The 15021-nt window shown below is 43.9% G+C and overlaps 1 protein-coding gene across 1 annotated transcript in view; it reads left to right on the top strand.

The window, feature by feature from the left end:
* RIMS3 (regulating synaptic membrane exocytosis 3) overlaps positions 1-12585 on the top strand; it is a 41692-nt gene extending 29107 nt beyond the window's left edge. Inside the window, exons 2-6 of the mRNA XM_032228451.1 lie at positions 4354-4495; positions 4809-4921; positions 6904-7005; positions 9925-10064; positions 12373-12585. Coding sequence (XP_032084342.1) covers positions 4354-4495; positions 4809-4921; positions 6904-7005; positions 9925-10064; positions 12373-12585 — 710 coding nt within the window. The remainder of the gene's footprint in view (positions 1-4353; positions 4496-4808; positions 4922-6903; positions 7006-9924; positions 10065-12372) is intronic.
* The last annotated feature ends 2436 nt before the right edge of the window (positions 12586-15021 follow it).

The raw sequence follows: 15021 nt of genomic DNA, 5'->3' as shown, positions 1-15021 counted from the left end.
AAACCTGACAGCTTTAAGACTTGTGGACTTCAACTCCCAGAATTCCTCCTCCAGTCATGTTGGCTCAGAAACTCTGGCATTGAAGCATGCAAGTCTTAAAGCTGTCAAGTTACAAGATCCTTGCACCCCTAACCCTTTAGGAAAAAATACCCAGGGGTCTTCAAACCTGACAGCTTTAAGACTCGTGGATTTCAACTCCCAGAATTCCTCCTCCAGTCATGTTGCGGTGACGTCGTCTATGCAGATCTGCTCCATCTTCATTTTTTTCACAGGGGGCAAGGTTGCCGCTGAAGATGCCGACGAGCCCCTGCCACCACCAGAATAACTGCTGCTGCCTCCTCCTCCTCCAACAGCACCACCACATTTGCTGTCCTGTGCTGCGGCTGAGATGAAGCTGCCAAAGCTCCCACTGGTGCCACTGCCCGTGGCAGCAGCGGTGGCGCCTCCCCCTCTGCTCGGAGCACCTGAGCTGGGCCCCATGTTACCCCTGCCGCCGCCTCCTCCTCCTCCGCTGCCGTGCTTTTGAGAAACCATGAGGCCTTTTTTTCCTGCTCCCGCCCCCTCCACCGCCTTCCTACTGGCTCCCGTGGCCTCATGGCTCCTCAAAAGCATGGCAGAGAAGGAGAGGGGGAGGGATAACGCGGGGCCCAGCTCAGATGCTCCGAGCGGAGGGGGAGGCACCACTGCCATGGGCGGGGGTGCCGGCAGGAGTTTTGGCAGCTTCACCTCAGCCACAGCGTTGGGCGGCAAATCTGGCAGTGCTGTTGGAAGAGGAGGCAGCAAATATTGTGGTGGCGGCGGGGGCTTTGGGGGTTCACTTCAGCCACAGCGCCGGGCAAAAGCAGCTAGGATTGGCCACCCACAAAGGATCTCCCCGGGCTTGCTTTGCTGAAAACGGGGCAACTGATGCTAGTTTGAGCGGCCGCAGCTGGTGCAAACTACTGTCAGTTGCCCAGTGCTCAACAAAACAAGTCTGGGGAGGTCCTTTGCGGGTGGCCAGTTCTAGCCGCCTGCAAAGGACTTCCCCGTGCTTGCTTTGCTGAAAATGGGGCGACTGACGGTAATGAGCAGTGCAGCCGGCGCCTAGGAGGAACATTGCCGGAGTTCCCAGAAGTTAATTATTTCCAGGTTCACCGACCAGTCCGCAAGGACCAGCAAGGACCGGTAGGAACCCATCCCTGCCCTACACCATTTCTGACAAATGGCAGTCCAGTCTCTTCTTGAAAGTCTCAAGTGATGACGCTCCCACAACTTCGGAAGGCAACTTCTGTTCCGTGGGTTGATTGTTCTCTCTGTCAGAAAGTTCCTCCTTATTTCTAGGTTGAAGCCCTTGGTCAGTTTTCATACATTATTCCTTGTCTGGCTTTCAGGTGCTTTGTAAAATAGCTGGACCCCCTCCTCTCTGTGGCAGCCCCTCAAATACTGGAACACTGCTATCATGTGTCCCCTAGTCCTTCTCTTCACCAGACTAACCATGCCCAGTTCCTGCAATCATTCTTCATGTTTTAGTCTCCAGTCCCCTAATCATCTTTGTTGCTCTTCTCTGCACATAGAGTGGTATTAGTACATCATTTTATCTTGATTGTATCCCTCTGATAATTGTAATATACAATCCACATTACCTGGTTCCTGGATTGATGACTTTCTGGGCTTAAAATGACAACTGGCTCACCTCTTGCCTCTCTGTCATCATCACTCCTGATGGAAAGAAACCTGCAAGGTCTTTCTGTTGGTTCTTCTCAGATAGCTAGATGGTTTATGTGGAAGAGATGGTCTCACAGATACACAGATCCTATCCGTGCCATAGAATAAGGCACTAACAATGCACTGAATTGCATCTGGAAGCCAACTGGCAAACTCTCAGAGGTGGAATTATGAGGCAAAACCAGGATTGAATTATTGCCATGCAGACAGCTGTGAATGGCCTTCACAATCAGCCCATGCAAAGTCATTTTCAGTAGCCTGGTTGTGAGGTGATAAGCATATGAATAAACATAAATAAAGCCTCCTGTTCCAGGAAACACCTGAAACATTAGCCAAAATCAGACTAAAGCCATGATGACAAAACTATGGCATACGTGTCAGAGGTGACACACAGAGCCTTCTCTGTGGGCACGCCCACCATGGCCAGCCGCTCTTCTGGTTTCCAGCATGCACATGCGTGCTTGCCAGCTGGTCTTCCCGTGAGCTGGAGGACCAGAAAACGCCCTCAAAAACAGCCAAAAGACAGGCACGTACACACCAGCCAGTTGGCCTTCACGTTTCTGGTGCTCTGGCATGCATGAAGATCCTCTGGCCGGTGTGCATGCGCGTGCCAGAAACCTGAAGACCAGCTGGCTGGCGTGCACATGTGCACCAGCCAGCTGGTCTTCAGGTTTCTGGCACTGCGACATGCACATGCATGCATGTTCCGGTTTGGGCACTTGGTGCCAAAAAGGTTCACCATTACTGGAGTAAAGCTTTCCTGACCATCTACCAAGAGAGAGATACGTCCAGGGGATTGCCAGGGAGTGCATCATCTTCATGGAGAGACAATTTTTTCTTGGATTTTTTCTAGAGTCGAAGGACTTCAGAATCAACAGAATCAACTGTAACCTTGCCAAGCCCAAATGGTAACCATTCAGGCAACATTCTAAACTACAAAAAAGCACTAACCAAGGTGAAAACTAATCAAACTTAGTATATTGTCCAAATAAAGCTGTTAGGGTTGTAAGTAACCTGGGCGAGCTTGTCCTGTGAATCACAAAACCTGATCCTATGGCCTGCAGAATAGTCAGACAGGGGTTATTTGAAACAATCAATATCAATAAAAAATCATAAGGATACAAGCAACAAAGTTACAGTCCTACAGTCATAAGTGGGAGGATAGGATAGGATGAGAAGGCTAACAGTGATAGTTGTCTTCCAATATTTGAGGGCCTGTTAAAAACAAAAGAGGTTTGACCTATTCTCCAAAGCACCTGAGGTCAGGACAAGAAAGAATGGGATGAAGGTCATTAAAGAAAGATTCAACCTATAATCAAGGAGAAATTTCATGTCAGAGGAATGGTTTTCCTCCAGAAGTGGTGGGTACTCCCATCACCGGAGGTTTTCAAGAGACTGGACAGCCATTTGGGGTTGGACTAAAAGATCTCCAAGGTCCCTTCCAACCCTATTGTGGTATGTTTTTTATTCTAAATATCCTGGCGACTTATATACCTATAGTATTTCTATTTCACTGAAGTGGTCAGAGTCTAGCCAAACCAAACCATAAATCACAAACAGAATGTCAGGCCTGCAGCCATCTTTTCTTGTGGATCTCAGGCCTGTCACCCTTTCTATTATTCTACTATGCATTTTCTAATGTGGGGAAATTGGAGGGGGGATTGTATGGAGTTAGATGATGTGTAGCCATAACAAAATTCTTTCTAGAAAGCCAAGGCTTTGCGCCTCTGCATCTGGAACTGGATGGGTGGAACTGCCAGCATGGCAGTGGAAGATTAGACCATGTGATGGATTTGTGGGTGTGGGGGCAAGATCTTGAACTTTCAACTGGGTGGGAAAACCAAGAAACTTTCCGATTCGCGTTTCCCCAGATGGGCCAACATGGCTCTCATAATAAATTGGAACTTTGAGGAATCCTTTGCCTCGGACTGATTTAATTTTGGATGCTATTTGGAACCCTGACACAAAAACCAACTGCATACAAGTATTTCATCAGATCAGGAGTGAAAACATTTTTAAAAAGGTTATATGGAAGCCTGCAGAGACCTTCAGCGCTGGTCCCTGGGTTTGGGAAGCCCAGGGGTGAGATGTTTCTATGGGTCCCGCTCCCAAGGGCAGCCATTCCCCCAGCTTGCCAGTGTTTCTGTCACAGTATTTGCTTTTCTCTCCTTCTGGGTCTAATCTGCTCAGCCTCCCAGAGGTAAAAACATGTGGTGGTGACTACTCATCCTTGCTTCATTGTTTGCTTGCAAACAGAAGACTTCTGGAGTTGTCCCTTACTGGGACACGGGCTTTGCAGATACCCAATAACACCATCTGTGGGTGTTAATCCTAAAGCAGACATAACTGCCCAGGACAACTGTTCAGATTCAATTTTTGATGGCTGTCCAAAGAGAAAAGGAGGAGGGGAGGAAAATCAGTATTTCTGCTTCACTCAAAAGGGCTTACTTTCAGTGGGGAACGCAGAGGAGTGGAACCCTTTGCATCTATCCAAAGGCCAGGGGTAAGCAGGAAAGAAACAAACCAGGATCAGCATGGATCTCCCTGGATGTATTATAGGACAAGTCCTATCCTTTCCTGGCTGTGAGATGATTCCCCTGGACTGCCTCACCCTTTATTTATGTGATTTCTCTCTCCCTCCCTCCCCAGATGGTGGCTTAAAGAAACTTCGAAGTAATATCCGTCGCAGCACCGAAACTGGGATTGCCGTGGAGATGAGAAACAGGGTCACCCGTCAAGGCAGTCGAGAGTCAACCGATGGAAGTACTAACAGCAACAGCTCTGATGGCACGTAAGTCCTGCTGTTGGTTAATGCAAGCATTGAATAAAGAGTAGACGTTACACAGAGAATACAAAAACAAGTGTTCAATTTTTTTTTAAAGGAAAATGTCCTGCTAATATTAGCTGATAGATAGGATTCCCCCCCCCCCCCCCCCCAATCCTGAAATGTTTTTCAGGTGCTTTATTGGCCCTTCTCTTGTGAAGGCAGGAAGAATGCTCTGGGACAAAATGTTAGGTGGAGAAGGATGAATCTCTTTTCTGCATGTTCTTTCAGGCTGTGTCTTCATTTTCTCACACACTGTCTTTCTTACCCTTTCCTTCAGATTTATTTTCCCTACAACCAAGCTGGGAGTTGAAAGCCAGTTCAGTGACTTCCTAGATGGTCTGGGACCAGCGCAAATTGTAGGGCGACAAACACTGGCTACTCCACCAATGGGTGAGTGAACCTTTGGTGACCATCTCAGCTCCTTTGAGGTTCAGGGTCACTTGATGGAGGAGGAAGAGCTCAACTGGATCTTTCTTAATTGACAGTCTCCCTGGGTTCATGTTTTGTGAGGGACTGTGTAGTGTGCACACCCACACCCACCCACAAACACACCCACACCCACACTCACACACTGGGCCTTAAATTGTGTTTTGCCCCTGTAGTTTACAAATCATGGTTTATGGCTGAGTGTTTTTTTGAACCTATCTAATTGTGATTTTAGTGGGACAGTGGTGGCTCAGTGGCTAAGACGCTGAGCTTGTCTATCAGAACGATCGGTGGTTCAAATCCCTAGTGCTGTGTAATGGAGTGAGCTCCCATTACTTGTCCCAGCTTTTGCCAACCTAACAGTTCAAAAGCACATACAAAATGCAAGTAGAAAAATAGGAACCACCTTTAGCTTTCCATGCACCTTCTGTGTTTAATCATGCCAGCCACATGACCACAGAGACATCTTCAGACAGCGCTGGCTCTTCGGCTTAGAAACGGAGATGAGTACCACCTACTAGAGTCAGGAACAACTAGCACATATGTGCGAGGGGAACCTTTACCTTTTACCTTTAATTGTGATTTACTTAATAAAATCTTCTTCAATGTAAGCATGATTCCTGATGTTAGCTGGCTGGGGAATTCTGAAAGTTGAAGTCATACATCTTAATCTGCCATGGTTGAGAAACACTCCTTCCTACTATACATTTTTGTAGCAAATCCCCAAGTATTGCATGGAATTTGGGACCATGAAGATGATAGGCTCTAGGCTGGAATACTGCAACGTGCTCTACATGGGGCTGCCCTTGAAGAGCATCCGGCGACTTCAGCTAGTCCAGAATGCGGCCGCGCGAGTGATTGTGGGTGCACCTCGGTTCACCCACATAACACCTATCCTCCGCGAGCTGCGCTGGCTACCTGTTGATCTCCGTGTGCGCTTCAAGGTGCTTCTTACCACCTATAAAGCCCTTCATGGTAGTGGATCTGGGTACTTGAGAGACCGCCTCCTGCCAATTACCTCCTTGAGACCGATTAGATCTCATAGATTAGGCCTCCTCCGAGTGCCATCTGCCAGCCAGTGCCGGCTGGCCACTACGCGGAGGAGAGCCTTTTCAGTAGCAGCTCCGACCCTCTGGAACGATCTCCCCGTGGAGATTCGTACCCTCACCACCCTTCAGACCTTCCGCGCAGCCCTCAAGAGCTGGCTATCCCGCCAGGCCTGGGGGTAAAGATTTGATTCGCCCCCACCCGAATGCTGAATGAATGTTGTTTATTTTTTAATTATGTGTTATGTTATATGTTACTGTTTGTATCCCCTCCCTATAAGTTGTTAGCCGCCCTGAGTCCCCTCAGGGAAAAGGGCGGCCTATAAATAAACTTATTCCTATTCCTATTCCTATAAGTCATAATAGAACGTGTATAGCAATAAGTCCTTGAAAATCTTCCTACCTAATTGAATAAATTTGACATTAGTCACGTTTGGCCATTGCAAATTTTTAGAACGGGAGTGGGATTCAGGTTGTTAAAGTTGCTTCATGATAGGCCCAATATTCTAGGACTATTTTTGATTCATCCTTCTATGTGACCGGATCAAGGTAAGTTGTAATTAATTTTCCATGTTGGTTTAAGGACATTAACATTAAGATGAGCCAAGACACCGCAGTCACACATGGAAATGGGGCAAGATGTTGGTGTGAAGGACAAAAGGCTATTCTTCATTAAATCAAAAAAATCCCACTAAATTTTGAAAGAACTTTTTCTCAAGGCGATAATATTAATCAAACAGCTTATTAAAGATGGATGCACACCAACTGTTTTGGACTTCTAAAAATCTAAAGGATACTTTTCCTTCCCTTCATGTGTTTCTTCTTCTTCTTGCATAATTACATGTGGATAGCACAAAGCTCTTGAGTTGTGTCCATGCTGACATTACTGCTGCTTCCTAGGTGATGTCCACGTTTCAATGATTGACCGGAATGGACAGCTAGAAGTGGAAGTGATAGAAGCCCGAGGTCTCACGCCCAAACTAGCAGCCAAATCTTTTCCTTGTAAGTAATTCCTTCCCGGATAAGACTGAATAGAGTTAAGATGAAAAGCTGCCTGGAATAATTTTGAGTATTTATGGGAAAGTCGGTTTTCTAGTTTGTGTCTGTTCTTTAAATACCACAGATGTATATTCATCCAATTGACCTAGAAAGGGTCTAAGCAAATTAAGATGTTTTGAAGTCAAGTCAAACTTTTAAAAAACTAACTGGGTTAGGAGTAGATTGAAAATTCCTTCCGTGCCAAGAGAGACTCACTTCTAGTCCTTTACACAGTGCAGGCAGGAGAAACTGGCAAAGTAATTTGAAGATTTGAAGATCGCAATAGCAGAAGTGGCATTCAGCAGGTTCTGACTGATTCTGGAGAACTGGTAGCGGAAATTTTGAGTAGTTGGGGGAACCGGTAAATATCACCTCTGACTGGCCCGCGCCCCCATCTATTCTCTGCCTCCCGAGTCCCAGCTGATCAGGAGGAAATGGGGATTTTGCAGTATCCTTCCCCTACCATGCCCACCAAGCCACACCACGCCCACCAAGCGATGCCCACATAACAGGTGGTAAAAATTTTTGAATCTCATCACTGTGCAATAGCAATAGCACTTAGACTTATATACCACTTCACAGTGCTTAACAGCCCCTCTCTAAGCGGTTTACAGAGACTCCAATAATCTGGGTCCTCATTTTACCGACCTCGGAAGGATGGAAGGCTGGGCCAACCTTGAGCTGCTCAGAATCGAACTGCTGGATATAAACGGAGTTCCCATTTTAACGCACAGAAGTAATTGAAATCCTTTCCTAATGATTTGCAGGCTTTTCTACAATAAATCAGAAATGTTTGTATCTTTGTGTATCCACTTAACCGTTGTATTCCTGTTTACTGGGTTGAAGCCCCATATATAGCTATCGGTATATCCATATTATATTAAATCTGGTTACTGGGTTAACTTGGCATTTATTACATTGCATTAAAATATATTTAATCACATATTTTATTAATAAAATATCTGTAGCCTAGGCTAGGACTGAGAACTTACTCTTAAATCCAATAAATTTGATTTGAGTTTCTTGGCACATGCAGGTAGTCCTTGAGATATAACCGTAATTGAATCTAGTAATTACAATTATAAATCAGGATTGTCATAAAATGGGTCACCATGTTACCAAGCCCAATTTTATGACCTTTTTTGCAGTGGTCAGCAAAGCAAGCCCATTTTTTTTCATTACGGGGAATCTTTTTTTGCCAGAAACCAGAAGTAAAGACCAATTTCTGGTGAAATCATTGCAAATCACAGTCATGTGACCAAAGGGTGCTGCAAATGGCCAAGCACCCCAAGTGAGGTCAAAGGATTGCAAGGCAGGCCCAACATCAGAATTTTGAAACTGGGTCTGTGTAACTGTGTAAGAATGGTTGCTAAGCACCGTTATATGTTGAGGAATACCTGATAAAAGATAAGAGGAGAAACTGATTATTATTTGATTTGGAACATATAGTACAACTACCGTATTTTTCGGAATATAAGTTGCACCTTTTTCCCCCCTAAAAGAGGGTGAAAATTTGGGTGCATCTTATACACTGAATGTAGTCCCACCCACCCACTATCACCCACCCTTTGGCCTCTGCCTCCCAGCAATTTACCTCCTTGCAGCAAACAGGGAAAATTGGGCTTGCAGAGGCTGCAATAGGCTATAGAGCAATCCCTGTAGCCTGAAACAGCTGATGATCAGGAGGCCCCAGCTTAAACTGAAAGTGAAACTTGCTGTTTGCTCAGGCAAATTGTTGGGAAGTAGATGCAGATTTTTTTTTCCCCAGGCTGTTTGCTGCTTGCTGCAAGGAGGTAAGTCAATAACTATAAATGCCTATAGAGTGTTCAAATTATTACACTTATTATTTAAAGACTGCTTTATTATTGTTCTAGACAGCTTAACAAAATGAAGAAGCTTTTTAAAATTAATGCTTGCTCTGAAGAGGCCCAGTGCTATTGTATTGTCTTTTAAATAGCCGAGAATAACATATACTTCCAGAAAGCACATCAGTCTTAACAGCGTCTGTACAAGTATAGTCTGAAATGTAACACTACAAACAGTGCATATTGTCTGTACTGTTTGCTGTTTGTTGCAAGGAGGCAAATTGCTGGGAGGCAGAGGCAGATTTCCCCCCCTTGTTTTCCTCCCCCAAAGCTAGGTGCATCTTATACTTTGGAGCATCTTATACTCCAAAAATATGGTAGTTAAAGAAAAGAGAAAATAGAAGCAAAGATTAAGAATATTAAAGTATGATAAGAGTTGATAAAAATGTAATGTATATGTCTATATAACAATAATAGCTGTACGGTGGGTAGATCAGTATATGTTGCTAATTTTTAATTGGTAGTTATAAAGGAATATGTATAGAAAAAGGGAAGAAAAAAACCTGTATGTACATATGAGATATACTGATACTGAAGGGGCTGTAAAGATGAAAACCGTGATATAAAATGAAAAAAATTGCTCAATAAAAAGCACTGGGGAAAAAAGATTGATGAATATCTGTAGAGGGTTTTGACAGCCAAAAATGTTATTGCAAGAATGAAAGCTTGGTGCTCTCTGAGCATGGTTGTTTTCTTGCGGATGTTTCATTTCCCAAATTAGATAACATCTTCAGTAACTACCATAGCACTTACGATGTTATCTAGTCAAATAATGAAACATCTATAAGAAAACAACCAAGCTCAGAGAGCGCCAAGCCTGCAGCTCACAGTTGAAAGGAGACTTCAACCCTGAGCTACAAATTTTATCCTTTCTTGGTAAAGCATCTTTGCCATTGCCAGGCACGAATGCGCAAGTATACTTCTACAGATGCATTTGGTAGAATGTCGAAAACATCCCAGCCTGGGGTGGAACAACTATTATTAAGCTCCCTGCTTCTATTCCCCCCCCCTCTCTCAGCTACGTACGTTAAAGTGTATCTGCTGGAAAACGGGGCTTGCTTGGCCAAGAAGAAAACAAAGACTGTCAAGAAGAACTATGACCCACTCTACCAGCAGACCCTTCTGTTTGATGAGGGCCCTCAGGGCAAAATGCTACAGGTGAATGCTTTCCTCCTCTTTGAAGGGTAAGAAGAGCCTCCTTCTGCCCATATGTGTTTTAGATCCATAATTCAGCCACAGGCAGGGGTGGGCTGCTACGGGTTTGGCTGGGTTCGGGAGAACCTGTAGCTAACGCTACGGCTGGTTCGGAGAATCTCCAAATCCCACCACTGGCTGGCCCTGCCCCGCCCACCCTACCCCACCCTTCTCACTCACCCCTCCCCTCCCAGGAGTCTCCACGCGGCCTGTTAGGGATGTGAGGTAAGTGCAGGGCCTGTGCGAAGGCTCTGGGAGGGGATAAACAGGCCAGAAGTTCCGGAAGTCTGGAAAAGGGCCCATTTCTGACCTCTGGAGCCCGGGGGAGGCAGTTTTCGCCCTCCCAGAGGATTGAGGAAAGCCTCTGGAGCCTGGGGAGGACAAAAACGGGGCCCCTGCCATGGTGCAGGAGGCTGATTAGGCCATGCCCACCATGGCCATGCCCACCTAGCAACCGGGCAGAGAACCCTTTGCTGAAATTTTTGAAGGCCACCCCTGGTCACAGGCCTACTGAGATGCCCTCACAGCTGTCCCCTGGTACCACGTGGGAGAGAACCTCCTACTAGGTTTTAGACATGCAACCTATATAGGTGCAATATAAATTCTAGTGAGTTTGTCTGTGGCCTTTGTGGGAAAGTGATTCTGGTAGCTATTAAGTAGACAATCTGTATGGCTACAGTAGAGATTCTTGTTGTGTTGTCTCTGGTATCCTCATTAGACTTAAGATCCTAGATCAGAGGTCTTCAAACTTGGCAACTTTAAGACTTGTGGACTTCAACTCCCAGAATTCTCCAGCCAGCTATACTTATGAAATCCACAAGTCTTAAAGTTGCTAAGTTTGAAGACCTCTTTCCTAGCTGCTTTCAGCTGGGGACCTTGTATAGTTCCCTTGAGAGGTTCTGAAGGCCCCGGTAGGGAGCTTGAATGCTATGAAGTTACTTGAAATTGAAGAAGGTTATCATGAATTGCCTCAACTATTGACTTTAAAATCTAATTTTCAGTGAAGTCCCAATTTAGATAAAAATGGAGATGTTTGCCTTCAGAAAGATGCCGAGTTCAAAGTTCAATTCAGGACTTAGAAAGTAAGGAACAAATGGCCTTTCAGATATTGCTAAGGAAATCTTCCAGAAATCAAGGGAAGTATTGTTCAGTGCTAAACATGGAAAAACACAGGTTCCACAATAGTGAAGGAAATAATAGTTTGATGGAGAATCAGGAAGTATTTCCCTGAAAGTATTTCCCCTTAATTGAGATCTTGGTGTAAGCAAGATTTTTTTTATTTTGAGCAATAGGATTTCATAGGGTTGGTTGTATGGTGCCGAGAGTCTCCTTATGTGAGATGAGTGGCCATGCAAATGTGATTATTAAATAAGTAAAATAAATAAAAGGTAACTTTCCGCAAATGATGAGTTGTTAAAGGATGGGAGTTAAAAAGTATTGACTCATTTTTAGTTGAAAGATCAATTTATAATATCCCTATTTTCCATCTCCCCCTTTTCAGGATCTCAATTAGGGAAAGCCAAGAATTACAGATCTGATTCTAGATTTCAGAGGCGAGCAAAGGGCAGATTCCCAATAAGTCCCACTGTTGGATAGTTGTAAGATAATATTAAAAAGGTGCCAGAACCAAGGTGCTTCTCAATTTACCAATTTTAATTATCCTTCTGGTTTTGCACACTGACTAAAAACTGATAATGGGTAAATGTTGCAACTAATTGTACTTGGTGTGGTTATGTGGATGCATTCACACAGATGTTTAACTAAATGGAAGAAGCACGTCAGGGTAATTTCAAAACATTGGGTATTTTTAAATAGCCCCTAGGACTATCAATCAAAAGGCATTTTAATATCTCCTAATGTATAAACTGGGATCTACATCAGTTAAGCAAGAGCATATATTTCCCCATTTCCAGGATAGTAAATGATCGACAAAATGCAAAACTCACTTTTTAAAGGCTGCAAGATTGATACTAATTAGTTTAAAGGACTATCTTTGAGATGCAAAGTAGACCACTCCTACCTTATCTAGGAATAGGTTCTGGAACCCAAAGAAAGGTTGGTTTAGAGTCAACAGAAGTAGGACTAGGCTGTTAATGATTTATAATAGTATGAAGAACCAAGGTGTTAGCTAAAAACAGAAGCACCCCAAGGGTTAATTATGGGGTGTTGGTAATGGTCTCCTGCTTTCTACCTGACCCTCTGAAGGACTTCTAGTCTTCTGATTTTCTTGGATTCTCTTGGTAATTCAGCTTGACCTCCTTTTTCCCTTTAGGTGATTGTCTGGGGAGATTATGGTCGCATGGACCACAAGTGCTTCATGGGGATGGCTCAGATTGTCCTAGATGAGCTGGACCTGTCCAGTGTAGTGACAGGTTGGTATAAGCTCTTTCCCACTTCCTCGTTGGCAGACTCCACCATTGGACCCCTTACTCGTCGCCTTTCTCAGTCTTCACTAGAGAGTTCAATAAGCCCTTCTTGTCCTTAAAGAAGACACAACACAACAACAGGGAATGCCTTGTTCTACCACGGCTTCCGGTAGCATGGTTTGTAAATATTCCATGTCTTTTCCTCCCATCACCCTTTCTCCTCCTCCTCCTCCTCCTCCTCCTAAGAAGAGAAAACTGTTCTGGTGACTTTAAACATGTCTGACCCTCCTTCTCGGGAGGGAAAAATAGGAGAAATCCAGAAGGTGATGGGGGAGGAATTGAAAGGGAAAGAAAAGAAACACGTATTAAGGGGGAAAAATGACAACAACCCAATAAAAAAACTGCCAGTTTCAAGACTGTTACATCACCCCAAAGAAAATGTCCTGTGAGAAGGGGTAAACAGTTTCTAATGTTTGAAACATCTTAAGACAGCATCTCAACGTTAAACCCACTTCAAAAGAGCATGTTAGGTTTTCTTTCTTTCTCAGTCCTGTTTTCTTTTGGCATCTCTGGAGGAGAAGTTTTGGCTTGTTCTCCTCGTGTTTCTTTAAAAACAAAAACAAAAGGAGGAGAAAAAATGGAATGCGGCACTGCTAACTTTTTTTTTAAAGGAATGTAGCATTTTCAGACATTATGTAGCTTGCCACGTGCTTACGGATTCCTCTGCAATATTTGTACAGTATGGCCATCTTCCAACCTGGCAGGAGCCGTCAGCATTTCACTTCCTGCTTAATTGCTGGGTTTGGAATCCTGGAGAAAGCAATTCCGTTTGTGTTGCATATCTGGAGAAGAAGCATAGGAGGATCTGCCAAAGGTGCGGAAGAAGAAAGATCTCCAAAGGGTGCATTTGACTGTTAAGTTCAAAGAACACTAAGACTCATGTTTTGCTTTGTCATGCTTAGAGAAATTTAATTGTGTCTCCTCCTTCAGACACTCCTGCGTTAGATACCGGATCTTTGATGCTACTTTAGCAAGGCATATGCAAAGAACACTCTTACTGAAATGGGCCCTTTGTTCAGTTTTGTCCTCATGGTGTCTGGACCGAATTTGCAGCCCAAATGACAAGACGCCAAACCAACCAATTTTCAAACAGAAGATGAAACGTAACAAGAAGAGATGTACGTGGCCAACATGGAAGCCTTCAAAAGTTCATAGGAGAGCCCCTGGGTTACTCAAAAAGATGAGTGTGGAGTCTCTCCATTTTATTAACTGTTTTCAGTTTAATCCAATCTGGCTGCAATTCTACAACTAATTTGTTTAAAAAAAAAACAATCGAACATTTGATGGAATTTGCTTCTGTGTAAACCTGCATAGGCTGGATTGTTAGTTGTATGAATATGTGTTTTATGTAGCATTCTGGTCTCTCGGTGATGACCAGTTCCCGTAGCAAAATTGAGAATTGCAGAAGTTTTTCATGAAGGTGCCTATTAAAATTTGTTGCAAATACTCAGGGGAGATACTGCTGAAAAATCACATTTTCTTTATTGTTCCTGTTATTTTTTAAAATTTCCCATGGACTATGGGGACGGTAAAAGTGGACAGATCGAGCGTCAAAGCGGCAGCAGCCTAAAAGCTACTTGTTAGTTTCTGAATAGTAGACAGCCTTGGGAAGTGGCTCTTAAATTGAAATGCTAAGGTTGGCAAAGAACTCACTTTAGCTATCCATGCTTGAATATGAAGGCCAAGAAACTGTTTTACTTCTTACTTCTTAGTGTATTATATAAGTAAAATAAACATGGGCTCTTCTGTGACTCCAGCTAGGATGAAACACAAGGGAAGTTCTCAAGAAGAAAAAATGAAGGGGAAATAAATCTGACAGCATTTGATCTTCTCCCTTACAAGGATGACAAGTTTCCAGAGTATGTGTTGATGGGATCCTGTCACACCCTTCAAAAAAGCATATGTAAATATATTAGTAACCTGTTTCAGCAACGTTAACCTGCAACGATTCTTCGATATGGGATTTCTGTAGCCCTACAATTTCACCAAGACCAAACCCATCTACAGATTTCAAAGCAGGGCATTGATGATGTTATCTTGGCCTTGTTCTTCTTGAACACCACAACGTTGTGTTGCTCTCTACATGTATGGACGGTTGTGACATTTTCCAGAATAAGCAATATATTGGTTTTGAGTTTCACACCTGAGGCACGCTGTCTTGTTTGTTTTAGAAAGTCTTTTCTTGGCAAAAAGACGAAAACAGTGTGTCATCTGCCATTCACCTCTAAAGCAACTAATGTTGCCTGGTTTCACGGCATCCTGAATCTGACTTTGAATAAATGCAATTCGCAAAAAGATTTTATTTTAAAAATTCAAAGCAGGACTAACTCAAAGTTTGTCTCGAATGACAAAAATGTGGCCCATCACTCAGTTGCCTGATTTGCAGAAAACCCGAGGTCTGCTCCAAAGTAGAAAAATATGGATTACGAAAGCCTTGTGATGGGTTTGTCTCGTTGAGTCAGCACAATTTGCCCTCTCAGATGCAATTTTGAGGG

The sequence above is a fragment of the Thamnophis elegans genome, chromosome 12, assembly GCF_009769535.1.
Source record: "Thamnophis elegans isolate rThaEle1 chromosome 12, rThaEle1.pri, whole genome shotgun sequence".
In the NCBI taxonomy this organism is placed as follows: domain Eukaryota; kingdom Metazoa; phylum Chordata; class Lepidosauria; order Squamata; family Colubridae; genus Thamnophis; species Thamnophis elegans.
Note: the sequence above shows the minus strand (reverse complement) of the source record. Positions and strands in the feature narration are given on the sequence as shown.